Genomic DNA, 27,985 nt, shown 5'->3' on the forward strand with positions numbered 1-27,985 from the left:
GGTTTGGAGTGGAAGACAAGAGGGTGTTGTTAGGGAAGCAGCTTAGCTTTCCACTAACTGAAGCCAAAGAATTGGATCCCACAATCCAGCAGTGAAAAGAATCAACCATCTAAGGTTTTCCCCACCCCAATTTTTAGAGACTCTGGGGAGGATCCTGCAAGCCAGCGTTGCAAGGATTATGGGATCTTTCTAACCCTACAAAAGGGCTGTCTCCCTATATCGCCCCACCAGGCCCCTTCGCTCCTCGGAGGCGGACCTGTTAGTGGTTGCTGGCCCCAAAGCGAACTGGCTGGCCTCTACAAGGACCAGGGCTTTTACAGCCCTGGCCCCTACCTGGTGGAACAGGCTCCCAGGTGAGATCAGGGCCCTGCGGGATATACAGAGTTTCTGCAAGGCCTGCAAAACATACCTGTTCCGCCAGGCATTTGGCCAGCCGGGGTAACATCTAATTGAGAGCTATATAGCTATAATAACATCTGGCCTCCTATGGGCACAAGACAAGGGGGAGAGAAGACATCTGACACCGTCGAAAGTAAATGGTTCTTAATCTGTTGGAAAGGTTGATTTGTTTTAATTATTTATTGTGTTTTAATGACTTCTTGTTAACTGCCCTGAGCCCCTTGGGGGAGGGCGGTATATAAATCAAATAAATAAATAAATAAAAGTTTATTCGGGGAGGGGCTTGCCATACTAACAGTGACATGGATCAGTCAGCTGCAGTGAACAGGGGGAAGAGAATAGATAAGGCCTTTCTGCCTCATGTGGGAGAAACAAAAAGGAAGGCAGCAGCAATTTCACCTCTTCCCTCTCCAGCTGTAAGTCCATGCAGGTCCCACAACCATGGGAATAAACTCTCCTGGTGTTACAAATGGCTGGGGAGAGGGGAAGGGACACTCAGCATCCTGCAAGGGGAATGTGGCAGACTCAGAAAAGAAATCCTAGGTCAGTGGTTGCGAACCTATGGAACCTATGCCAGAGGTGGCACTCAGAGCCCTCTCTGTGGGCACGCACAAACAGAGTTTGTCATGTGGCGGGAAGTCGCGTGCCCCCACACACACACCTAGGCTGGCCTGGGCTGCTGGGCTTGATTATTAGCATTAAACCTAAGACCTAGTTTTGGGAAAGCAGTGTAGGTAACCCTGTTAAGCACTTTTAAACCCCATTGATTTTCATGCGAAGAACTAAAGCACGATCTTTTATCTGGGAGTAAGCTCGGTTGCTGGCAATGGGGCTTGCTTGAGTAAACCCTCCTAGGGTCGTGATTCACCCGTTGGAAGAGTTGCACGGTTGCTTCAAAGCAAAGCCACCGACAACCACCAAGCTTACTCCCGAGTAACGTGTGCCTCGGAGCCAACCGTTTTTTCTAAACTAAAACCTCAGTATTCAGGTTAAATTGCCGTGTTGGCACTTTGCGATAAATAAGTGGGTTTTGGGTTGCAATTTGGGCACTCGGTCTCGAAAAGGTTCACCATCACTGTCCTAGGTATGCCTTGAATTCTAAATGCCTAAGGGAAGCTTTGAACTTTTTTCCAGGATGGGCAGGCAATAGAAGAGAACCACAGGGTTTATGCAGCTACTGAGAATGGAAAAGGAGCTTTAAAGTGTTGATGGAATTTCTATGGAAAATAAAGGCGGTAATACTTAAAATGCTGCAGCTACCAATCGTTATGGGATCAAGCAGTAAGATGATCTGCTGACAATCTCCCTCCACTGTGAATGCATCATCATTCTTGTCAATGCAAAGCAACAAGCGAGTCACGGTGGGAAGGCAGCAACAGCAAGTGACTGGCCACATTTTGTGCTTTTCTACCGGCTTGGGGTTTTTTTTTTTGTATGGAAGGGAAGCTGTACTGATCCTATTTTTCTAGCAGGAGAAATGCTAGATAGAAAATCCACAGCAATTGGACACTGGTAATACAGCAAGATTGGTGTCCGGCCTGAAACAATAAATGACTCCTGAACATTGAGCCATAATATAGTACCCTACAGGCAGCAAAAGACACAAATTAGTTTGAAGTAAAATGCGGAATACTCTGGTATTTTTTTAAAAGCCACATATTTTATGTCTGCAACAACTGAAGCCAAACACCTACCACTGTAGGTGTGGTGGTGCTGCACAAAAAAGTAATGTTCATTTTAAATAATTTGTAAACTGTTAACAGTTTAAATTTTAAAAGTTAATTTTTAAGGCCACCCGCAATGCATTGTCCTTACATTCAGGAAGTGATAAGACAGTGTTATTGCCAAGGTTAGACATGCCCATTGAGCTTGGGGCTTAAACACACTTATGTGAATTCAAATCGCACAGATTTCAGTTGCCACGAACTGATTTTCAAAAGCACATGTGTGCAAAGGAGCTCATACCTCGGTTTGGAGGTTAAGCCCCCAGCTTAGCACCTCATTTTATCAGTGGTCCACTTTATATAGTAGGGCCACGCTGCCCACTGTTCTTCTCCCTGAGTCTTCACCACTTCACCCTAAATTGACCCAAAGGAGACGTGCGGAGAGAATCCCTCCTGCATGTTCCTTTCCCAAGTTGCCTCAATCACATGAGCCTCGTTCCATCTCTCCAAGATGCTGAAACGGCCTGGGAATCAGAGCTAAGAGCGAAGGGAAGAGGAACCCATTCCTAACTCTCAGGGATACTTCAGGTCTGCCCAAAGGCAGGGCTTGCCTTCCTTCCACTCCTTTTGAGCAGTGCACCCTCCCATCATCCAACTCTTCTGAAACTACAGGCAGTTTCAAAAGCTGTTTTCACTGCAGGGGGGTTGACTGCAAGATTTCTTCAAAAGCCCACTCTGGTCCAGATGAAAAGCTGCATAGTTCTTTTGCAGCCCAGTCTGCCCGACATCTTCCAATTAGCTCCAAATGATTTGTCAGAGAGAAGACTGATGATGCCACAGGAGGCCGGTTGAGATCAGAGCTGGCAGCTCTAGCTTGTAACTATCTCTTATTTGGTTTTAGCAGGTTACCAGCTTATTTGGTTTTAGCAGGTTACCAGCTGAAAGAGTGCATAAGAGGAAACTCTTCTCAAGTATTTCAGGGTTACCCATGAATGATTCAAGTGCTCTGGTGGAGAGCAACAGTAGAGGTCAAGTTCTTTGGAAGAGCATCAAGGCCAGTCTGTTGTCTGAGCCAACAGGCTGCATTTCAAAAACACTGGTTTTCCTCCACCGCTGCTTTTTCTCTCCTCACTTTGAGTCCGTCCTCTGATTCCAAAAGGGGCTGGTGAAGGCAGGACGGGTGCTTGTCCCTCTTTCTCCACGAAACTGCCTGCATGTCTGTTTGGCCATGCTTCAGGAACAGAGGCAGCAGGTCTGCAGTGAAGGGAATGTCTCTAAAACAATGCAGGAGAAAGATGCCAAAAACTATGGTGAGGAAGCCGCTGATGGTACCAACGATGTTCATCAGAACCATGTGCTGCCATTCCTTGAAAAGGATGGCCGAACAGGTCATCACAGCAGCGGTGAAGAGAACATAGTAGATGGGAGTGACCACAGAGGTGTTGAAGATGTCCAAGGCCTTGTTCAGGTAGTTGATTTGGATGCTGATGGAGATCACAAGACACACCAAGAGGATCCAGCCCAGCGGCTCTTTCCAAACAGGCTCCCCAGCAAAGAACTCTTTAATGGCAATGCCTAAACCTTTGACAGAAGAAACCGAGAGCGAACCGATGGTGGAGCAAACTAGAACATACACTAAGACGTTGCTCTGTCCGTAGCGAGGTCCGGCCACGAAGATGAGAAGAATAGAGCTCACCAGCACGCACACAGCAAATGTGATGAATCCTGGGGAAGGAAGGGGGATAATAATTAAGGACATTTGACATCGCAGGCATAGTTTACTGGTTTGGTTTGCTCGGTATGGTCACACCAGCTTCCCTCAGTTAGGAATGACCAAAGTCCCAATGCCACCAGACCTCAATGAGATTTCCCCAATTCAGGCTTATTCTTTCACCCAAAGTCAATTAAAACCTTTTCCTGCTCTCCTCAGTAGGAGGACCTGCTAAAGCAACTAAACTTTACACAATCTCTTGGTAACTTGTAAAACGCACATGCTAAAGTGATCTTAATAAGATGACAAGTGGGTTGCGTTATTTATACAGCACTAACCATAAGGATAAAATCAGGAAATTCACCCACCACTGCATAATATGGTAATTTCACATATTTGCCTGGTTTGATGGGAAGATGGCAGCAAAATCCTCTGGCTATGTGAACGCGCTCTATATGTTTTCATTAATTTTTTCTTCTTCAGCTAAACACCATAATAATAATAATAATAATAATACACTGATGATAGAAAGTTCTTGTAACGTTTCTGATAGGCAGGGGGGCAGTTGGGAGGGAGGTGTTGCCGTCAGGTGAGGAACCCCATGGCAACCCCATAAAGTATTCAAGGCAAGACATGTTGGGAGGTGGTTTTCCATTGCCTCCCTCTCTCTCATGACCCTGATATTATTCTTTAGCAGTCTCCCATCCAAATACTAGCCAGGGTCAGAGGTGTTGTTAACGGAGGAGCTAGTGCACATGCCTCATCCAAGAAAAAGGGTCCATGCTCCTCAATAAGCCAAAATGTATAATAAGAGTGCATTCAGAAAGAATTCTGTAAAAGCGTGCTTCTAAAAAAATGCTTATTGTTAAAGTAGGCCACGGATATTGTAGTCCAAACAACCAAAAAGTTACGGATAAGTCTCAGAATTGCTTTAGGTTAAGTGTAGAGCAGCTCCCAAGAGCCAAAATCATGTTGTTCATTGTACATCCTGAAAGAAGATCTGTTTTCCTTTTAGTAATTCCCTTGTTCACATAAACCAAGTTAAGCCTATGCATGTGTGCAAGCAAACCACAAAAATCACACAGAGGTCAGGGACAAAGCTGAGCTCGCTGGAAAACCCCCTGCTCTCTAGCAGGTGGATTTCACCTCTCGTTTCTAGTGAGATCTACCCACTAGCTTTCTAGTGAAATCGTTGCTGCCACCTGGCCCAAAAGCTGTCCAGATGTCCACAACCAGGGCTAGAACTCTTTCAGCTCTGACCCCAGCCTAGTCGAATGCTCTGTTGCGTGAGACCCACGCCTTGCGGGATTTATTACAGTTTTGCAGGGCCTGTAAGATGGAATTGTTTCAACAGGTTTGTGGTTAATGGCTGCAACAGTTCCAACTAGCTGGACTCCCTTTCCCCTCCCCTCTCCCTGTTCTCCTTCCAATCCCCTTTCCCCTTTTTCTTTCCTCTCTCCCTCTCCTACCTGTCCTTCTGAATGATATATAAGTGTATGATTTATGGGAGTTGAGGATGTTCCATCTGCTTCAGGACAATTTGAACAGTGCCAAGATGTTGATGGCATGTATTGCTGCTGGTTTCAAAGTTTTGTATGGATTGTTGCAAGCTGCCCAGAGCCTGTGTGGGGTAGGGTGGGCTTGGAGCCAAATAAAATAAATAAATAAAATCTTATGGGTCCCATTGTTTTAATCTCCTGAGTTCTAGCTAGCCTGATATCATCAGCACTGGGAAATTCAGCGAGGATGGCCATGGTTGGTACTTGGACGGAAGACCACCAGGGAAGAACCAGATTGTGTGTCGAGTCAGGCAATGGCAAACCACCTTTGTTAAACTTTTGCCTTAAAACCCCTATGGTCTCGGGGTCACCACTTGACAGCATGCAATTATTAGTTCTAGCAGCATATCAAGATGTTCTTTGCCTAAACAGGCTGACTCCCAGTTGAAAGCTAACTTGAGAAACCTGTTTTACAAGCTCTGTAGTACGTGGAAAGGCAGGTTTAGGTCAATCTCTGAGCAACAGCAGAGTACAGTTTAAACATTTGTCGTCATCCCCCCATCCCCAAGCTGCAAATTTAATTCTGGTTACCTCTGGATGAGAAGTCGATTCACCACACCTGGATCAATTGACAGTTGCACAACCTAGAATACTCTGGGAAAAACCACAGCGCATTCCTAACTAGAGATATACCCTTATGCCCATTTAAATAAATGGGTTTAGAAGGGTATAACTCTATTTAGGATTGCTCTGCCAATGTCTCTAATGGCCCAAACCTAATAATAATAGACTTAACGCAGCAGTTCCACAGTAAAATTCTATTCAGAAGAGATTTTCCCTGAAGTCCAAAACGATCTCTGAAATACTGCTCTGGGGGGGAATAACAGATCACCACAAAAAGCATAAGACAGGAGTAGCAGATCTGCAGTGGGAGAATTAACGGGAATTCCACCCCCCCCCCCCAATTAATAATATTTTCTATGTAATCTAGTTCTCAGACAGAAATTAGTACCTTCCTCCTTCAAGTATCTCTACTAATAATTTACTTTACTCTTACTTCTGTGCTGTACTACAAGTGTTCAAATAAATGTCATCAATGGGGGATGATGAGTAGGAGGAGAAAAATATCATGCATCAAAGAATTCTCTACTTGCAGGTTACCAATTTTGGATGAACAGGAAGCATTCCTGTGAGTGGAATCAAGGAATGCCATTTCACTGCTATACAGTTTTCCTTCCCAAACAAAACTTTTTTCCTGCTGAATAAAGTCAAATAAGTGCTGACCAGGATGGCTGACCAGGATATAGCTTGATCTTGTCAGATCTAGGCAGGGCCAGTCCTGGCTAGTACTCAGATGGGAGACCATCAAGGAATACCAGGGTCGCTATGCAGAGAAAGGCAATGGCAAACAACCACTATTGTCTCTGGCCTAGACAATCCTATTGGGTTGCCACAAGTCAGCTGTGGGAGCAGCAGTGGTGTAGTGGTTAAGAGCAGGTGTACTCTAATCTGGAGGAACCGGGTTTGATTCCCTGCTCTGCCACCTGAGCTGCGGAGGCTTATCTGGGGAATTCGGATTAGCCTGTGCACTCCAACACATGCCAGCTGGGTGACCTTGGGCTAGTCACAGCTCTTCGGAGCTCTCTCAGCCCCACCTATCTCACAGGGTGTTTGTTGTGAGGGGGAGAAGGGAAAGGAGTTTGAGTCTCCTTACAGGAGAGAAAGGGGGGATATAAATCCAAATCCAATTCTTCTTCTGTGACTCTATACCCCTTTGCACACACGCACTTATCAATCAAATAAAGAGTGTATATATTTGTTTCAATACCTGGATCTTTCAGTTTCTCTGCCATTGACTCCAGGCTGGAGACCTCTTCCTCCTGCGGGGCATGGATCACCATGACTGTAGAGCCCAAAATACTCAAAACGCAGCCAATCTTCCCATGGACATTCAGATGCTCGTTCAGGAAGTAGGAGGCTAAAACTGCACTGCAAGAAAAATATGCAGAACTTTAAGGAAGGCTGGAGGCTGAAAACACAAAACACAAAGAAGTTCCCGTTCCAGCTAGAGGGCAAGAGGCATCCGATCGTGTTATGCTCACCTGACTAAAACACTTAGTGCTCCCAGAGGCGTTACCAGAGTTGCCGGGGCAAAAGCATAAGCAGCGAAATTGGCAGCTTCCCCAATTCCCACTGAAAGAGACAAGCAATGTATCATGAGGAAGGGAAATGTTGACAAAGAGCAAAAGCTGCCTTGCTTTTATGATTGGTTTATAAATAGCCCCCTGCTTGCTTCGCTATAGGGAGCAAGACTCCCCTACAGAGGATTAGGCAGGAAAGGGATTTTTTTCTTAACTATCCTCTGTCCCACCAAAAGATAAAAATGTGGTTCTGCACTGTTTGAAGGAAGTGAAAATAGCGTGCTTCTGCTGTAGAAAAAACGTTCCACTATTAGGGAGTGACTCCAGATGTTATGGACTACAATTCCCATCACCCCCTGCCAGCATGGCCAATTGGCCATGCTGGCAGAGGCTGATGGGAATTGTAGTCCATAACATCTGGAGTGCCAAAGGTTCGCCACCACTGCATTAAAATGGCTGCCGCAGGTAAAACCAGCTGTATCTCTGAAATCTGTTGGGCTTTCACAGCGGTTTCAACTGCAGTTTGCTCTGTGGCCCTGGAGAATTCTCCCCCACTAATCTTTTTTTAAAATTTAGACCCCTGATTTTTCCAAAATGGCCACCACAGGTAAAAACGCCTGCATCTCTGGAATCCCTTGGGATGTCATGGCGGTTTTAACTGATTTCTGCTTGGGGTCACCTAGGAATTCCTCTCCACCCATTGGTTTTTCAAAATGCAAACCTTCTAATTTCGTCATTATTTCCTGGTTCCCAAATATGGCTACTACCTCCTTTCAACACAAAGGTCCAGGAAGTGGTTGCGGAATAATTCAACATTGAGGTTCTATTTTTCTGTGAGACAAGGTATAGGAGAAACTGACCCCTTCTTCTTCCCAGTGGGCTGTTAATTTATCACAAATGGCTGACAATAGGTCTTTGTAGTCAGGCAGACTACTATTTTTTTTTTGTGTGTGTGTGTGGGTTAGGAGTTTTGCACTGGAAATACTTACTGGAAAGCAACCCTGCCCACCACAGCCACTCTCGCAGGTATGCATGACCTCCAAGACCTGGGAGAATGAAAAAGGAACTGAAGATAAAGTTCAAATGAAGTAACAAACAGGCTTACAAAACTGTTTCAAACTCCTAGGAGTCTGGACAGTGTGACAGCTGGCATTTTTTTCTCCACTGCGACCACCAGAATTGGTCAGCTTCAGTAATAAAGTCTACCATTACCTGCCCGGACAGAGCCCCTTGCAGTCAGTCTGAGAAGCCCCTTCTTCTTTAGGATGAAGCTCACGCCAATGAACAAGCTAGAGCTGAGGGCCAGTCCCAGACCGATGTAGAAGTCGGACCGATCAGATAAGTCCTCCATCCCAGACACCTCGAGTTTCAAGAAAGAGATCAGATGTTAGATTCTTGTTCTCGATTAGAGCAGCAAGGTGTGTGACAGGAAGACCCTAAATCTCTCTTAGCATTCACACATCTGGTGTCATATCCACTTATATCGGTGAAACCTCTTAGCATTCACACACTTATGAGTGGGACGGATAAATGTGTATAGGACACATGTCACACTGGTAGGATTTCCAAGGCAGAAGGGACTTCTCTATGAAATGGTCCCTTGTAAGAGGGCAAGCATTCCTCGTCTACTCTTCCACAGAGGGCTACGATAAATTTCTCCCATCTCCCTCGTCCTATAGTGCAACATTTTTAGAATCAAGTTGCACGGACTTCCACAGTACTCTCGACACATATTCACTTCTAAAGTCACACTGGATAAGTGTGGGGGTTTAAATCATACATTCAGCCCTTACAAGCGGAGCACAGAACAAAGAAAAACTATCTGAGCACAGATTGCAGGAGTAGGCGCTGCTGGCAGGAGGGCTGATGGGAATCGTAGTCCCTAAACATCTGGAGGGCCAGAGGTGGACACCCCTGCCCGGGGGCCTCTCTTCATCCGAATGGGGATGCCCCCCAGGTCCTTCCCCCAAATCTCTAGGGATTTCTGCACCTGGCACTGGCAGCCCCAGGTAAGCCCGGGTTTCCCAGCCCCTGCAGGAGAGGGGGCGGGCACAGGAGGTCGACACCCGGCCCCTCCTCGGCGCGGGGCGAGGCTTGGGACAGGGCTGAGGGCCAGGCGGGGGGCTCCGGTACCTTTCTCGGGCGTCACTGGCGCGGCCGTCGGCCTCGGCTCCTTCCTGGGCGCGCCGCCGCCCGTTCCGCTTCCGCCGCGTCAGGCTCGGCTCTCCCGGGTGAGTCACGGGGCGGCGGGTGGAGGCGAGCGGGGCCCCGAATTAGGCCTCATCGGTCCGGGAGGGGTAGCTGCGTAGCCTGTAGGGTCCCCAGAACTGCGCCCCAGCTGCGCGATTGGGATCTCGACGCTCAAAGGCTCCCCAAGCTCCTCTTCTTTTCCCGAGCCCCGGAAGCGCCCAGGCTGCCCTCTTGCAGGAACCCGCGTGGGTGGGAGGAAGCCGCCCAGTTGCGCCGCGTAGGAGACCTTTTGCTGGATCAGACCAGGGGCCCGGCCCGCCCAGCCCAGCGCCCTGGCTCACCTCTTGGGCAACAACCCGCGCGTCATGGCCACCGGAACAGACACGGAGGCTTCCCCCAGGTCTTGCTCGCCTGATCTTGGCTGCTCAGTATGATTAGCCCTGGCTCTGGTTAGGACTTGGATGGGAGGCCACCAAGGAGCTCCTTAGTACTTGGATGGGAGGCCACCAAGGAGGTCCTTAGAACTTGAATGGGAGGCCATCAAGGAGGTCCTTAGGTCTTGGATGGGAGGCCACCAAGGAGGTCCTTAGTACTTGGATGGGAGGCCACCAAGGAGGTCCTTAGTACTTGAATGGGAGGCCACCAAGAAGGTCCTTAGTACTTGGATGAGAGGCCACCAAGAAGGTCCTTAGTACTTGGATGGGAGGCCACCAAGGAGGTCCTTAGGACTTGGATGGGAGGCCACCAAGAAGGTCCTTAGTACTTGGATGAGAGGCTACCAAGGAGGTCCTTAGGACTTGGATGGGAGGCCACCAAGGAAGTCCTTAGGTCTTGGATGGAAGGCCACCAAGGAGGTTCTTAGTACTTGGATGGGAGGCCACCAAGGAAGTCCTTAGGTCTTGGATGGGAGGCCACCAAGAAGGTCCTTAGTACTTGGATGGGAGGCCACCAAGGAGGTCCTTAGTACTTGGATGGGAGACCACCAAGGAGGTCCAGAGTGCAAGCCACACAGAGGAAGGCCATGGCAAACCACCTCTCTTTTAGTCTCTTGCCTGGCTTTGGGGTTGCCATAAGTTATCTGTGACTTAGAATCATAGAGTTGGAACACAATGGAGTCCAACCCACTTCCGTGCAGGAAGTCCCAATCAAAGCAGATGATGGGTGGCCATCCAGTCTCTGTTTGAAAACCTCCAAAGAAGGAGATTCCGCCACCCTCTGAGACCTGATGGCATTTTCCTCCACCACTAGCCTGATGTTGCCTTCTGGTGCTGGGTTGCAGAAGTGTATTGCCTCTGGGTGTGGAGATGGCCACTGAATCTGTTCTCAAGCCTTCTGTGCTAGTGGGTAGCATTACACCTGCTCATGAGGATTCTGGTCAGTTTTAGGTGTCACTACCCTGTTTCCCTGAAAATAAGATGTAGTAGAGGTTTTGCTGAAGTGCTAAATATAAAGCAGCCCCCGAAAGTAAGACGTAGCAAAGCTTTTGTTTGGAAGCATGCCCGTCGAACAGAACACCAGAGCATGCAGCTGTGGAGCGGAAAAATAAGACATCCCCTGAAAATAAGACATAGCGCATCTTTGGGAGCAAAAATTAATATAAGACACTGTCTTATTTTCAGGGAAACATGGTAGGAGCAGTTCAGCAATGCCCCACAGTTTTGCTAACAAGGCCCTATGTTCAAACCCTGGCTTGTCCTTAAAAAAAAAAATAGATGAGCACAGGGTTGGGAAAGACCTTACAGTAGTACTAGATAGAAGATGATGATTTTGGATTTATACCCCACCTTTCTCTCCTGTAAGGAGACTCAAGGTGGCTTACAAGCTCCTTTCCCTTCCTCTCCCCACAACAGACACCTGGTGAGGTAGGTGGGGCTGAGAAGGTTCCGAAGAACGCAGGAATGTAGGAGTGTGGAAACACGTCTGGTTCACCAGATAAGCCTCTGCCACTGAGGTGGAGGAGTGAGGAATCAAACCCGGTTCTCCAGATTAGAATCCACCTGCTCTTAACCACTACACCATGCTGGCTCTCCAATCTTGGAGAGCTGCTGCCAGTCAGAATGGATAATATGGGATTAGACAGGCTGATTTTGTATAACACAGTTTCTGTGGCAGTGCTAATTAAGATGCTGTGATCAGGCATGATAGGTGCTCAGTATCAACCGCATTCCAGAAGGATTCGAAAGGGTGGTTTGTTTCCTCCCAGATTCAAATTCATACTTTGACTTAATTGGTATCTTGTGTAAGAAACGGCAGACGAGTTCTTTTCTTGTAGAAGATTAATTATAAGAACATAACTGGCGTACAGTAGCGACTCAGCGACTGATCAACTAATTTGAAAAGTCCTCGTCACCACAAGTGCCCTGTGTGGCTTTAGGCAAGACACTCTCTCAGCTTTCTGTCTCATCCTTAAAAAATGGAGGCAGTACTGACCTACCTTGCAGGATTGATTGGATGGACGAGGGCAATATTTTATGTGAAGTCCTTGGAATATATTTTGAATTTAAATTAGCACTTCAGCTAGTTGAAAATACTTCGGTGGTTGTTTTAAAAATATTTTTGAAGACTGTCATTGATGAGGCACAGTAATTAGCTTTTTTATAAAGAGCAAAGTCAGGAGGGGGTGATAGACAGGAAGAAGTACCATTATATTGTGTAATATTAAACTGGTAGCTTATTCATATAGACAGAGAACTAGTTATCGGTGTGATTAATCTCTGTTGAGTAACCAAATGTTTCATCTTAAGTCATTTTTTCTTTCTTTTCTTTTTTTAACTGAATCTTTTTCTGCATTTATGTTTAGTTTTTTTGAATGGTACATGGTATTATAAACATTTGCGTGAAGCAAAGAAGAGGAAAGATGGCGTCTACAAGTAATGCATATGGTTTTTTTTACATTTCTCTGGTGCTGGATCTGTGGCTGTATCTGAGAGGGAATTTGAGAAAGTCTAGATGTTCATGGACTGTTACTTATCAGCCCCTGCCAGCATGGCCAATTAGCCATGCTGGCAGGGGCTGATGGGAATCGTAGTCCATGAACATCTGGAGCACCATAGGTTGGCCACCCCTAATCTAGAGGAAGGAATAGACTGGTCTGCAAAGATTACTCCTGCTTTTCTGAAGTAATTGAAAGGAGAACAGCAAGCTTTTGGGTCAGGGTCGGGGGTGGAGAAACCATAAACATTTCCTGAGGTTCTGTGATCTGAGGTAGTGGCATCTGCTGCAGGTCATAAACATGGCACCCATATAACAAAAGCCATGACATTGGTGGGCTTGGAAAGATGTAAAAAGGATTAAAAGCTTCTTTTAAAAACTTGGCTGGATCAGATCAGTGGTCCATCTGCTCCAGCATCCTCTTTCACCCACTGACTAACCAGCTACCCTGCAGGATCAACGATCAGAGCATAAAATCAAAGCTCTCCACTTGGTGGTGCCTTTTAGCACTGGGTTTCAGAGGTTTACTGCCCCTGGAAGTAGAGGTTCCCTTTACTTGCCATGGCTAGTAGCCACTGATGGACCACTCCTCCACAAGTCTATCTTTTAAAACTGTCTTTTACAGTCCCTTTAAAAGCTATTTATTTTAATGGCCATTACTGCATCCACTGGCATCCTCTAAGACCAGCCAAAACCACCCACCCAACCAATTGGGAAAGTTTTCAGGTTTCTTATAGTCTTCTCTAAGGTCCATCAGGAGATAGACTGTAAATTTAAAGGTCCTTGTCCCCTGGGAGTTTGGCAGTCAGTCCAGGCTGCAAGCCTAATCCCCATGGAACCATATGAGACTTACTTGGGAGAAGACCTGCGCAGGATTGCTCCCTTGGCCTCCTGCCTTTCCTTGCTTCGCATACCAGCACCTGATGCTGCAATCAGATCAGGCTCTCTGCCCCAACTGCTGCGTTCTCCTTATGCTTCCAGCTGTAATGTTACACTGTACGGTGGCATACCTTTCGTGATGCTCAACTCTGTGATCGCACCTGAACTTCTAAGCTGCTGATCATACCTTATTTGAAAGAGCTAGGGGTGGCTTTTGCACAAGTCATGAACGTTATATGTTTAAAATCACAAGAAATTGTGGAGGCGGTTGACGCGTGTGCAGGGAATGCTGTCCCAGTTGCTCTTTTATTTTCTGATGCCTTCAAGTGTCCCTTTGTAAGCTTTGGGTCCAGCATATACAGTTGTGGGTGACTCGCTGCAAGTCCTCTAGTTCCTTCAAATAAGGTGTTTGCTGGTGTGTGCGCTATTCTTCTGCAACTCCTGGCTAGCACATACCCGGGCCTATATTGTTAGGCCAGTTCATAATCATGCCATTTTGCTTTTTATTTTCTGAACACAAGAACAAAAAATGAGCAAAAACAAGGACGACGCCCCCTGTGAATTGGAGAGCCAGTTTATACTCCGACTGCCACCGGTAAGAGGCCCTTTATGACAGTTTTCTTTTGAAGCACTGCTTTATTTGTTGGCCAAACACGTGCCGCTGGGTAGTGTGATGTAACATTGCCTCTCTCACACCGCTGGTCCCTTCCTTTTAAGGAATATGCTTCTACTGTACGGAGGGCAGTCCAGTCTGGAAGCGTCAACCTGAAGGACAGGCTCACCGTTGAGTTGCATGGTGAGTGATGAAGAATTTTGATCTGTTGTCTGTCTGTCCTTGTGCCTCATTGTGAAATTCTGCAGCTCACGTGCGCGTGCTTAGGATGATGTTCCAGGGCCTCTTTGTTCCAGGGAGCCCAGAAGGACTATTATATAGGCGGCTTCACTGCCTCATTAAATGGGGAACAGGGACAAAAGATGACATGGTAAAGATAAAATGATAAATAATGTGTATAAAGTGCTGCCAAGCCACAGCCAACTTAGGTAGTTGTATCGCCAAGAGGCAAAGATGTTCTTTTCCATTAATAAGCAGAGGAAAGGAAAACAATGTTATTGAAATCTCTTTAATGATGAGTTATCACCGAGTCATAATCATAAACAGAGGATAAACCCATGTCCCTTCAGCTGCAGGCTGGGGCGTACCGCCCACAGGGACAGGGGGTTCAAATGACCCCAGGTGCAATGCTGGGATGTGTGCGCAAAATCGCCCCCACCCCACGCCAACCTGGCTCAGAAGAGCTGGGTTGGTGCATCCGAGCTGCTTCCTTCCTGTGGCTTGGACAGGCACTTCGGTCCCCCGAGTCCCGCTATTGAGTGCGGGGTGTGTGTGTTCCTGGAGGAGATGTTGTCCCTGGGGGACATTTACCCCGCTATGCCTCTGGCTGCAGGAACCCTAAAGAGCGACAGCTAGTGGACTGTTGGTGTTGTTATTTGGAGTTCCTTCAGCTGAAGGAATGGGGGTACGTTCTCTGTTTATGACTGTGACTTGTAGATCTCATTATTATAGTTTTTCCTTTTACCACTGCTGGTGAGCTTATTACCCTCGAATCGCTTAGTGGAAAAGACTCTTTTTGCCTCCTGGCAATCCAGCGACCCCATAAGGGTTTCAAGGCAAGAAACAAAGAGGTGATTTGCCATTGCCTGCCTCTGTAGTAACCCTGGACTTTCTTGGTAGTCCCCACCCAAATACTAGCTTAGCTTTCAAGATCTAACACGCTTGCACAAACCTGGTTCATCCGAAATGATAGTAATGATAATAATTCCAGAGGAGTAGCTGTGTTAGTCTGTGGTAGCACTCTATAGTACATGTTTTATTATACTGTCCCCTCCTTATGGCACCTAGAACAAAATGGCTATCTCCGCTGTTAGCAAAAAAAGAGCACGCATCCGATTTGCAGAAGATCATATTTTTTATTAGATAACACCAGCGGCAGGGTAACAGATCCAGTAGCCAAATTTCTTGACCTATATATAATCCAGAGATCCAAGGGTTAACTTGCCTAATTCCTTTCTCCCCCTCTCCCCCTTGTTTTAGCTTCCACTTTATATACTGATATCTATTCATAAAATTTTGTTTTCATTACCTGCTTGGTGACTGAATTCACTGTTGATAGAATTGTATTACTCTAGTTGTTGATGTTGAAGTAGTCTGTGGTAGCACAATTAAACAGGAGTTTGATAGCATCTTAAATGCTAACAAAGTGAATTCTGCAATAAATGTTCATGAGTCAGAGCTCACTGTATTAGATGCATCCGAGTGTCTGTTTCAAGTGGTGAAATTTACACTTAAAGTTCAAGCAGTAGGAAGGGGGGTGGAGAAGCTACATTGAGAGGCCAGTGTCAAACAATAATGAAAGAGGAATCAATCTGTTCAGAGTAGAGATACTGCTGATTGGCAGGTAGGGTAGGATGAGAACTAAATCTAATCATGGAAAAAGGCACAAGTGAATTCGGATTTGGCCAGGGAGTACAAAGACCATTCGCAGGTACCACTGAAGTGACTGACACCTGTAAAGAGTGGGTCATGCTGAGACATCAACATCTGTAGTGAGTGAGGTAGCCCAAGTCCTCGTTCAGGTTTGATAGTGATACCTCAGGAAGTCTGCGGTTCTTCCCATTCTTAGCTGGAGATGGAAGGAACACCGAGTTCTGAATTGGTGGCACTTGTGTAAGTTAACCATTGCTGTGCTGTAAAGTTTTTAAATACCCAGCTGCTCCAGGTGGCGTTGTGAGTAGGCAACTCAAAAGGTCTAACCGCTTTGCCTGTCTTTCCATAGGGGATGGGCGCCATGGGATTGTGCGCGTCGACCGTGTCCCGTTAGCTGCCAAGCTGGTGGACTTGCCCTGCATTATAGAGGGCTTAAAAACCATTGATAAGAAAACTTTCTATAAGACAGCAGATATTTGTCAGGTAGGTGCTATCAGAGAGTCCAATTCCTGTCCCACCCCACGACCTGCTGCATCTGTAGGTGACCTTTCTTCAGATGCTTCTCTTGAATGACGTTCTGTCCCCTATCTCATGTTCATGATATAACTTCTTACAGATTAGCTGTGTCCTAAAACCTTTTGTCTCGCCTTTAGGTGCTGCAAATTCCTTCCCAAAACTTTTTAAAAATAATATTTTTTAATTAATTTTCTCAAATACAGTTCAAAAACAGATAAGAAAATACAGCAAGAGGAAAAAGAAAATACAGTTGCCCATAAACTGTATATTTATTAGCTCTAGCACATTGGATCTTAGAATTACAACACTAATATCATTTAGAGAGAACATTAAAAAATGGTAAAGTTTCCCCTTCAGTCGTATCTGACCCTGGGGTACCACTGCAAGCAGTGATTTTATAGGCAAGCCTCTTTTGTGTGGTAGTTTGCCATTGCTTTCCCCGGCTATTCTTTACCCCCTAGCTATGAGCTAGGTACTTATTTGCTGACCAAGAATGGATGGATGGCTGAGTTGACCATGAGCCAGCTGCCAGGATATCTGACCCACAGGGGGCTAGAACTCCTTACTGTGTGAATAGCAGCGCAAGCACATAAGCACTACACCGCGCAGCTCCTAGAGAGAACATTACATAGTTTTAAAATTTGTTACCTTCTAACCTTTACTTCCAACACAGCAATAAGTATCTAGTAAACAGTTATTTATATCTTAATCAATACCAATTAATATTCTTACATAATCGATTCAGCCTCATATAAGAAATACAGTTCCCATTTCTCATCGAACTCTTGTTTTGACCGTCTGTTTGCAAGATTTGTTAATTTGACCATTTACCAGAGTTGTTAATTTGGCCATCAGATTCCTTCTTGAAACTTGAACTCCTTGATCTTTGATAGGAGGGACTGAGGCTGAATGGTGGCGCACCTGTTTTGCATGCTACAAGTCCCAGGTACCATTTCCTGGTACCTTCAGTTAAAAGGATCAGATTGCAGGTGATGTGGAAGTCCCTAGAGAGCCGTTGCCAGCCAAAGTCAAACAGGTTGCCATTGTTAGATGAAAGCTCTGGCTCAATGTTAAGCAGCTTCGTGTGTCTTCGGGATGCATGACTGGCCATGCAGTTATTGATGAAGCATCAAGTCTGCCTGGAGGCTTTCATATCTCTGCAGTTACCTCTTTTGTATTGTGGGGGCTTCAGATGCTTGTGTGCACTGTGGATGGTGAGCTGTACCCGCCTTTGGAAGAGCCAGCTACGAGTACAGACCCCAGAGCCAACAAGAAGAAGGACAAAGATCGGGAGAAGAAGTTCATCTGGAACCATGGCAGTGAGTAGAAGAATTGTCACCCTGTTCCTCTTTCCCATTTGGCCCTTTCCACTGATCCTGAAAGGAGCAAGAGAATGCTTAGTAGTGCTGCCCAAGAGACCGCCCACTCACCTCCATGCATTTGTACAAATGAAATGAATGCTGGCCTTGTTCCACCAAAGAGGGAGCCCAGCCCTGTTCTGTTCTGCCTTGCTGGCTGCTAAGGCGGGAGAGGGAGGACCCCCATCTTTAGTTGTGTATCCTTCATGTCTCCTGCTCTTCTTTTTCGCCAACTTATTTGCTGCTTTCTTCCAGTCACTCTCCCATTGAAGAATGTGAGGAAGAGGCGGTTTAGAAAGACAGCCAAGAAGAAGGTGAGTTGCATCATTCTGCAAAGCAAGAGCTTTGTTGTAGAAATCAAAGGCTTAACACACACCCCCACCCCCCCCCACCCCGCACCCACACACATACTCCTTGTACCAGGAGAAAGAATAGGACAGCTCTCACAGAATCCATTTGTGCACGGTGAACTTCAAAAACTGCTTATATATTCAATAATGTAATACTTGTTGCTTCAGACATGCCAGGGCTCAAACTGCCATTTGTTCAGTGTTCAACAGGGCGAAGGCAGAAAGGCATTTTAAAAGCCAGCTGTAAATTCTGCCCTAAGCATTGTTCAGGTTAAAGGGAGTTTCTTACAGTGCAGTGCTACATAGAATTTACTCCCATGGAAATCAGTGAGCTTAGACTGGGATATATTGTCGGAGGCTTTCACGGCCGGAATCACTTGGGTGCTGTGTGGTTTCCGGGCTGTATGGCCGTGTTCTAGCAGCATTCTCTCCTGACATTTTGCCTGCATCTGTGGCTGACGATCCTCTGAAGATGACATCCACAGATGCAGGCAAAACGTCAGAAGAGAATGCTGCTAGAACACGGCCATACAGCTGGAAACCACACAGCACCCCTTAGACTGGGATAATTTTTGCATAGGATAGTTTCAGGACAGTCTGCAATAGGACAGTGAGGTTCAAGTTCATTCATACCTTCAAGACCAACCTTATTTCCAGAGTATAAGCTTTGGAGAGATCAAGGGAGCTTTGACTCTTGAAAGCTTGCACCTGGAAATCTTGTTGGTTTTTAAGGTTCTGTTGGTCTCAGATCTTGCTCTGCATGGATTTGCACTGGGAGAGACTGGACGAATCTTGGAATGTTGCTGAAGGTATTAGCAGCCATGTAAGTCCCAAAGTTAAATCCAAGAAACCCCAAACACCATCCACTTCATGCTTTGTACTAGGATTGACCAAATAACACATAAGCCGGAATTTTTGAGTTTTTCAGGCTGGGTGTTACCAAAACAAGGGGTAAGGAAGGTGTGTCAAGACATGACATGAAATCTGAGCTTAGTCAGCATTAGATTTTAAATGCAGAGCTGCGTTCCTTAGAAAACACAAAATCCGACATCCTTTACATCCGCATTTTCTCATGTGAAAGAGTAGGGGCGGGTGGCAATAAGATAAACAAGAGCGGAGATAAACAATTATGAACATGAAGTAATAAAGAAATCTCTTCTGCCTCTAAGCGTTGGTTTTACCCTTTGAGCCTTGATCCCTCTGTATGCGGGCTTCCGTTTCTACATAGTAACTCTATGCGTTCCCAGAGATCGTCGTGTCGCTGATGGAAGCTTTTGCCCTACAAAACCTCATGCCTCAGTAAATGCCTTAGCTTTTGATGTGACTGAAGATGCTTCATCGTGTTCATTCAGATTTTCAGATAGAGAATGGGCAATATCTTTTGGGACATGCTGCTGAGCTCCATGGGATTGCTCTTACCTGCAGAGAACTAGGGAAGGGTTCTCATTGTACTGAAAAATCTGAGACTATGAGCAGGGAACGGTGTTCAAAAAAGAAGCCCCGTGCTTCAAGCGTTCTTTGTAGGAACAATACCAGACTATCTTTATTTTTTTCCCATTTATGTGTGTTGTTTAATTTCTAAAAAAATTGTTTGAATGTTTTTGACTGGTTGACTTGGGGACCATAAGGTGAGTGGGAAAGTGGCATATAAATGTTTCCAACAAACCCTAGAGGACATTCTCAGGTTCCTTCAGATTGGCGGCGGCGGGGGGATTATATAATCTATGCTGAGAAAAGAAATTAATCCAGCTAACTGTTGCTTTCTAAGGCAGAAGTAGCCACCAAATGCACGGCCAAGTGTAACTGCCTCGCTTCTTTAAATTACAACCCCAAAAGGGCTCACTGTAATGGTTTTGTGTTTTTAAACCAGGAAGCAAAAGTGCATACGATCTTGTAAGAGTCAAGGCATCCTTCGTCTGTATTAAATGTTCCTGAGCATTTTCCGCTGGACATAGACACTCTCTAAATACTTGCCTTGCATATTGGCTGAGTCAGCCCAGCATTCATTGTAAGAAACCCAATAACCAGCAGGCATTTGATGGGCTGCCAGAAATTGGCCAGCAGTTCGCTAGTGGATTGCTTCCTACCCCATTCCTTTCCTAAGGTATTTAGTAGGACTTTGGGGAGAAAGTTGTTTGGAATACTCAGAGACCACCAGGGCTAAGAAAAAGGGGAAATGGAGGGTTTAGGAGTACAGCAGAATGTCCTTGGGTAGAAACAAAGAGACAGAAACGCTACAGAATTCTTTATTTTAAAAAAAAATTGTATAAAATATTTATGTAAAACTTCTAGCCAAATCAAAGACTCTGTCACGAGGCTGCAGTATAATTTGAGGTATACTGGCAGCTGACAGGGTTAACTTGTTTGGCTGAGACAGCACCCAATTTGTGAGTGTTGAATTCCTGCCTTTTTTTTTTTTTTCTCCCGTGCAGTACATTGAGTCTCCAGATGTGGAGAAGGAAGTGAAGCGCCTTCTAAGCACAGATGCCGAAGCTGTCAGTGTCCGTATCCTTTCTTAAAACCCCAAAAGTACTCTTGTCTTACTGGACCCCCCTCCTTACATCTCCCGACAAAGTGGTAACACAGACATATCACCTGCATCGCACATTCTTGCAGGAGCGTACAAGCGCCCAGGTCTGCTTTGGGATTAAATAATACAAGATGGTCACATGCATATAAAATACTCTTCTATTAATTTATCATAAAATAATTGCCCACCTCTCCACCGTCGAGGCAATTTCTTAAATTCAGTGTCAGTAGAAAAAATGTGTGCAAGATCTAATCAATTAAGACAGTTTATTTTAGTAATTATATCTTCCATTTTGGCTGTGATTGGGGGATGAAGAGGAAAGAGCAAGAGGATATTGGGACCAAGATATATGGACCTGGAGGGGGAGGGCATTCCAGAAGGGGGCAGGAGATGATATAGTTTCCACCTCAAAACTCTGGCTCATTCCGCACATGCAGAATAAATGCACTTTTAAACTGCTTTCAGTGCTCTTTGAAGCTGTGCGGAATAGCAAAATCCACTTGCAAATAGTTGTGAAAGTGGTTTGAAAACGCATTATTTTGCGTGTGCAGAAGGGGCCTCTAATTTCTGAGCCTCTGTCTCACAGTTCTGGCATGCTTGCTTTGGCAGCAAGAAGCCTGAAAAGACTTTTTAAAAAACCCTTCTGACAGTCCAGATGCTGCTGAGAGACAATTTTTTAATTCAACATAGCACAATTGTAGCTATGTTGATTTATTTTTTTGAGCGTTCTGGTGGTAGCTCTACGCTGGAAAGAGATTTGACAATCCGTCTGTTTAGCTTAGCATAAGAGGAGGCTGAGAGGACTTGATTGGGCGCCAGAAATAAATTGAGAAGCTTAGCATGATAGTAAGATTAGTAAGGTGGCAGCAGCTAAGTATAGTTTCACATAATAGGTACAGGAGCACATAAGACTTTGTTTGCGTCAAATATGGGTGAGTAAATCAAAATATGTTAATTCGACTGAAGAGAAAAATATGGGTGGAAGATAAGAATAAATATGGACGTTGATTTATGTGGTCAATTAGAATTGGTTTCACACTTACCAAAGGATGTTACCCTAGAACAGGGGTCTGTAACCTGCAGCTCACCAGATGTTCATGGACTACAAATCCCATCAGCCCCTGCCACCATGGCCAATTGGCCATGGTGGCAGGGGCTGATGGGAATTGTAGTCTATGAACATCTGGAGAGCCACAGGTTGCAGACCCCTGCCCTAGAACCATGAAGTCTGGTTTTCCCTTAACTCTTCTGTGCCTGCTGTCAGGCTGGGAAATCATTGCAGAGGATGAATCGAAAGAGGCTGACCATCACGGTTCACTCACAGGCTTGGATATTTCTTCCCCTGGGATGTCTGGACACAAGCAGGGCCATGGCTCATCAGGTATGACAGCTTCCTTCCATCTAATTGCCAAAGCCTGCAGCCCCCTGAAGGTTCATGTGATCATTGTAGACACCTCTAGTGAGATGGATGAACTCAAACCGCGTGCCCTGAGTGAAAATGCCGGCTTAACAGTCCCTTTCTGCCATAGTCTGCTCATAAGCTTATCAAATTTTTATCCCAGCCTTTTCCCAAGGAGCTCTGGGTGACAAACGTAAGGTTTCCTCCTGTTTTATCCTGTGGGGTGAGAAAGCGCAACCGTTCAGTGATTACCCAACAAGCTTCCTAGGGCGAGTGGGGATTCGAACCCTACTCCATACTCTAGCCATATATCACACTGACTTCTCTTAAATGCATCTCTGGTACATTTTGGTTGATTCCCCACCAGAAAAATGAATGTAAATACTAACCAGTTTGGGGAAAAACGGGACCTTTTGATCACATTTTCAGCATCCCCACTGCAGTTTTTGCCCCACAAACTATCCTTGTTCCCAGAAACACAGCAGCAACGAAGGATCCCCCACTGAGGCGGGTTGAACACGCGATCCTCTCAGGGGCTATCCTGATTGGCTGCTGCGTTGTGTTGGGGCGGGATTTTTTAATTTTTAACCTTGTGAATCACGTCTGTGTGAGCATGCACAGAAGGACTCTATGCGGAGACGAAGAAATAAAACAAGGCCCTATTTCTGCGCACCTCCATGTAGTCGGATCCATGTGGATACGACGTGTAGCATTTCTTTGTATTGCCTGCTACTCAGTCAATCAGTCAAAACCGGCCCCATGTTGCTTCATATCCACGTGGATCTCTGGTCTGCGGGAAAAAAAAGGCTGCACACGCATCGTGCACAGCCCATTGCGTTCTCATTGGATGGGAGGCTCCACGTCACTACCAGTGGTGGAAAAAACAAATCCGGATTCACCCAAAACTTCCCCACTGCTCCAGATTGCCCATGCGTTTTTTGAAAAGGTCTACTTTCTTCCAGATTCTAAAATAACACATGCTTGGGGGGGTGGGGGGGCGCAGAAACGGGGTGAAAGCGTGTTTGGCAAGATGCAGTGGGGAGTTCTGGAAACCTGGATATTTTGTGTGACGAGCATGCATCTAATCCTCAGTGGGGAATCGACCTTTGCCAGACTGACTTCTAAGTATGGAATCCTTTACTCTTGGAGCCCTGACTCAGGGCTGGAATTCCTGGTGGCTTCTTTAAGGGAGAGGATATGTCTAAACTATGCAAGCAGAGGAAAGGAATGGATGAAGCTGCAGAGTTTGCAGCATTTTTCAGGCAGAAATGTGTGATTACATTAAGAATTTGTCAACTGTCCTCACCCACCCCCTTTTCCCCATTTGCTGCTTTCACCAAGTAGAACATGATGAACTCCGGGAGATATTTAATGACATTAGTAGCAGTAGTGAAGACGAAGATGAGAGGGATCACCATGACGATGAAGACCTAAACATCATGGATACGGAAGAAGATCTGGAAAGAAGGTTGCAAGGCAAGCTGAATGAATCGGATGGACAGCCACAAGAAAACGAAGGGACCAACCAGATAGGTGAGCAGTCAGAGTGGGTGCAGTGTTGATGGGCGACTCGAATTGGCAGCTTCTGCAAGGACATGCAATGAAATATATGGCTTATTTCACTGAGCATGCCAACTTCTGTGTGGTATTTTCCAGCTCTGGGGATCCAGAAGCAGATCGACAACCTGAAAGACAGGCTGCAGGAGACCCAGGAGCGTAGGAAGCGCCAAGAAGATCTCATTATGAGAGTAGAGAACTTGGCCCTCAAGGTGAGTCCAGTGTCAGGGTCTCTGTCTCTCATGCCATTCAGCTGAGATTGGAGAAGGTTTATAACCAGGAGCAGTCTAGTTAAGCAGATAGATAGGAAGTCATACTTGAATGGTGTGTGGCTTTATAACCAGGGGACATCTGACTCAGCAGAAAAAGAAATGTCCCAGAGAGTCAGATGATTTGGACTTACTTCCCTGCCAGTCATTGGGGAAGTTCCAAAAATGTACAAGCAATTTGTTTTGCAAGAGAAACAAGGCAACATCTTACTCTATGTCACCTTACTCTATGGCGTGAAAAGGCTTGTGGAAATCTTACATCAGTGTTACAAATCAGATTGTTCAAATTCCATGGGCTGTACTTCCCTTTCTTTCTTTTTTTTCTGATGATTGTTGACTTCATGGTTGACTTTATTATGCTGCTTTTGATGCTTTTGCTTTTTAATTTGGTTGGCATTTCCTTGCTCCTGGTTGTTTTGGATTTTCTCATTTCCATGCTGTTTCCACCACTGCTCAGTATTTCTAGTTTGTGATGTGATATTTATGTATGTATGCATGTATTTATTTATTTATGTTTCTAGCTCCATGAGCTGTGCGGAGCGCTGTTTTTATGGAAGGGTGGGCTAGAAATGTTTTCAGTAAACAAATTGTCCTCTTTTATGATATATCTAAGTGCGGGCCAGTGCAAACAGAAGACCCTGGTTTGCACCCTCTCCTCTCAAAAAACTGTTGGATCTTAAGAACATAAGAACTAGCCTGCTGGATCAGACCAGAGTCCATCTAGTCCAGCACTCTGCTACTCGCAGTGGCCCACCAGGTGCCTTTGGGAGCTCACATGCAGGAGGTGAAAGCAATGGCCTTCTGCTGCTGCTGCTCTTGAGCACCTGGTCTACTAAGGCATTTGCAATCTGAGATCAAGGCAGATCAAGACTGGTAGCCATAGATCGACTTCTCCTCCATAAATCTATCCAAGCCCTTTTTAAAGCCATCCAGGTTAGTGGCCATCACTACCTCCTGTGGCAGCATATTCCAAACACCAATCACACATTGTGTGAAGAAGTGTTTCCTTTTATTAGTCCTAATTCTTCCCCCCAGCATTTTCAATGAATGCCCCCTGGTTCTAGTATTGTGAGAAAGAGATTCCAGGTAACAATGGTCATGTATTCTTCACGTAGAGATTCCAGGTAACAATGGTCATGTATTCTTATTTTTTCCAGACCCGTCTCCAAGCTGTGCTGGATGAGTTCAAACAGCAGGAAGAACGTGAGAAGCAGGAGGTAAGCCGTTCACATCTGCAACACTACTTAGCAGAACAGGGGCTGGGCCAGCTCCCAAAACAACAAGCAGAAGAAACCTGCAAACATGGCAACAGTGTCTCAAACTGCTCCTGTGTGCTTTGAATATGAAAAGGGGGTATGGATTTACCTTACTCGGTAATCTCCAGCGCGAAGCGCTTTCTGACAGCTGAGCCACCCAGTAAATGCTGTGTACTTCAGCTGAACATCTTTTAAGTGGAGATGTTCTTGGATCCCCTGGCAGACACAGCCTTTCTTGTGTTGTCGAAGGCTTTCACGGCCAGAATCACTGGGGTGCTGTCTGGTTTCTGGGCTGTATGGCCGTGTTCTAGCAGCATTCTCTCCTTCAGATTCTCTGAAGATGCCAGCCACAGATGCAGGCGAAACGTCAGGAGAGAATACTGCTAGAACACGGCCATACAGCCCGCAAACCAGACATCACCACAGCCTTTCTTTCTTTTTGCATCACTGAAGTCTCTTTTTTCAGTCTAGCAGCATTTGGTTATGGGAACTAATCTTGGAATTTCTTAAGCTCAGAAGAGCCGCCCTGTCTCCTCCCGTGCGCAGTTCTACTTTCTGACGTGCAGCACACCGTAGTTTGTCCATGTCAGAATCACAAACTTCAGCTTTTTTCTAGCCAGATTGCAGTTTGTTTCAAATTAGGAAGTCTTTAGTGACCAGTAATCCACAAGAACAATCAACCCCAAGGACCTTCTGAAGTCTTTATAATGACTAACCCCAGCTTTTCATGATGTCTGATTGTGGCTTGTGTATTAACCTTAAACTTTTGTGGACATTTTACATGGAACCTTTTGCTTCCTTTTTCATCCCATCTTGACTTCCCCAGGCTAGGACAAAGTATGCCCTAAACAGAGGGTTTACTCAGGTTCCCCTCTCAGTGTCTGATAGTGTTTCAGGGATGCTCCATCCTCTGCCTGGGGTCTTTACAGTGCAACCCTATAGGTACACCCTCGTTATATTTTTCTATGCTCGCGACATGTCTTGAGGAATATCGCACTTTCAGTGCTTTTTGCAACTGTGCAGAATAGCAAAAACCACTTGCAAACAATTCTGAAAGTGCATTATTCTGCATGTGCGGAAGGGACCATAGAGAGGTGTAACACTGCTTGGGGTTGCACTGTAAAGTTAAGTCTGTTAACTTAGGATGTAACATTGTTGCAGACTGCCCTGTTAAATATCACCTGCAGCATTGAAGGCTTGTCACTTGCAGCCACTGATGGTTGGGTTATTTGACCTGTTAGGGGACATCAGGGTTTGAAAGTCTACTTTTTGTCTCATGAGGAACAAGGCTGTGGTGGTGGTGAGAGGCTAATTATGGGGAGAAAGACAAGGAAAGGAATGGAGCTGGTGGGGGAAAGCCACGGCTACTTGGTGAATGAGAAATGGAGCATGAGATGAGGGAAAGGGCTGGCATTGCTAGGTGGATGGGGAATGAATGTGTGGAAATATCCCCCATGGTGAGTAGTGGTGATGGTAGGGAGGGGCTGGTCTTACAGAAAGGTTTTGGATGTAGCCAGAATAGCTTCTGGATTATGAATAATAAAGGTTAACAAGACCATCTTTCTTTTTCTCTGCAGCTGGTCTCTCTTCAGGAGCAGCTGGAAGCCCTTATGGAAAAGTGAGGCTGAGCCTAAACCCCCTAATCAGCTCCAGAGGCCGTGTCATCTGGAGAGTTCCAGAACCTTCCTTTGGAACTTGAACACTGGAAATTGCCAGTGGGAACTAATTATGTTTTGTGACTGACCAACAGGCTCCTGCTGTGGTTTGCCTTCTTCTAAGAGCTAATTGTTGTCTTCATGGACACAGACCAAAAATGTGGACATCAAGGAAAATGGGGATTACCCTTGAGGGATAGTCTTTGTGTCTACTATTGAGAGGGGAAGTGTTGTTACAAACATCCTGGTCTTTAAAAACATTGAGGGGTGTTTTTTTTTGGTAATGAATGAGCTAAAATTTCACATTTAAGTTTTCAACAGGTTGCCCTTTGGGAGGAGCATAAATTGAGTTGTTTCCTGGAGGAATGGGTCTAGGAGCTACCCCTGGCACTTCTTCCCCATATACACTTTTGCAAAGGAGGATGTGTGGTTTCATTCCAATCTTACATTAATATAATTCCATATCCATCCACACAAAATAAAAGTGACTCAAGTTGCATGTGTATACACTCTTCAGTGTGTTTTTTGAACACCTCCATTATCAACACTATTGCAGAGCAATAAGAGCAACTCGGCTCTTTAACACAGCTCATATCTGAAAGCTCCTACCTTCGTCTCTTAAGGTCTCAGATCCAGCTGTTCTACTGCAGACCACTGTGGCTACCCGCTGAAACTACCTTCAGCTCTTAAGATACGCTTTCTTGACCTCATACAATTTCAAAGGCTGAGGGGCGAAATGGCTTTTTCATTTGCCATAATCTCTTCTTCCTTTGTATTGTACTGTACTCTTTAACCACTAACCAAAAGGCCTTATAAAAGAAATGCTGAATGGTGTTTGTGGCCACAGTCTCAATTACCATGTAAAATAATGCATGTACAAATTATTGGGACATCTGTTCCGTCTGTTCTTAGAAGTGTTAGGTTGTGTGCTTTTAAAAAAATGTTCTTTAAAAAAAGATGCATTCTGTTCTCTTAAGTGTACTTTAGATATCATCCATTTTATTATTTATAAAAGCATCAAACTTTCAAGAAACAGCTGTTGAGGTTGTACAGACTTGGGAGAGGTAAGCTCTCATGCTGAAGGAAGATATAATATTTAAAGTCTCTCAGTTTATGTGATGTATATGTTGCCTGTTTTGGAAATGTTGGATTTTTCTCAGTATGACATTAAAACTGTATGTGTAAGTGAATCAGAA

General features: G+C 45.4%; 2 protein-coding genes across 8 annotated transcripts; one reads left to right on the forward strand and one right to left on the reverse strand.

Annotated features, from left to right (window-relative positions):
* Positions 1–1,417: 1,417 nt before the first annotated feature.
* On the reverse strand, positions 1,418–9,815 carry LOC125442606 (magnesium transporter NIPA2-like). Of its 2 annotated transcripts, none has more exons than XM_048514079.1 (6): positions 9,548–9,815; positions 8,627–8,774; positions 8,404–8,460; positions 7,376–7,466; positions 7,102–7,262; positions 1,418–3,788 (listed from the first exon to the last, which is right to left on the reverse strand). In XM_048514079.1, the coding sequence occupies exons 2-6, from the start codon at positions 8,763–8,765 to the stop codon at positions 3,151–3,153; spliced, it is 1,086 nt and encodes a 361-aa protein (XP_048370036.1). In that variant the 5' UTR covers positions 8,766–8,774; positions 9,548–9,815; the 3' UTR covers positions 1,418–3,150. The 2 variants fall into 2 exon arrangements, with proteins under 2 accessions (XP_048370036.1, XP_048370037.1); XM_048514080.1 differs by lacking the exon at positions 9,548–9,815 and adding an exon at positions 9,405–9,507.
* On the forward strand, positions 9,278–27,985 carry TAF7L (TATA-box binding protein associated factor 7 like). 6 transcript variants are annotated; one of them, XM_048514072.1, is made up of 13 exons: positions 9,519–9,645; positions 12,405–12,474; positions 13,936–14,009; positions 14,132–14,210; positions 16,249–16,382; positions 17,608–17,734; positions 18,029–18,087; positions 20,556–20,628; positions 21,918–22,034; positions 23,397–23,585; positions 23,709–23,821; positions 25,036–25,095; positions 26,712–27,985. In XM_048514072.1, exons 2-13 carry the CDS (start codon positions 12,414–12,416, stop codon positions 26,754–26,756), a joined length of 1,131 nt encoding a protein of 376 aa, XP_048370029.1. In that variant the 5' UTR covers positions 9,519–9,645; positions 12,405–12,413; the 3' UTR covers positions 26,757–27,985. The 6 variants fall into 6 exon arrangements, with proteins under 6 accessions (XP_048370033.1, XP_048370035.1, XP_048370029.1 ...); XM_048514074.1 differs by lacking the exon at positions 9,519–9,645 and adding an exon at positions 9,869–10,004; XM_048514076.1 differs by lacking the exons at positions 9,519–9,645; positions 12,405–12,474 and adding an exon at positions 9,278–9,423.

Source organism: Sphaerodactylus townsendi, linkage group LG13 (genome assembly GCF_021028975.2).
Source record: "Sphaerodactylus townsendi isolate TG3544 linkage group LG13, MPM_Stown_v2.3, whole genome shotgun sequence".
Taxonomy (NCBI): Eukaryota; Metazoa; Chordata; class Lepidosauria; order Squamata; family Sphaerodactylidae; genus Sphaerodactylus; species Sphaerodactylus townsendi.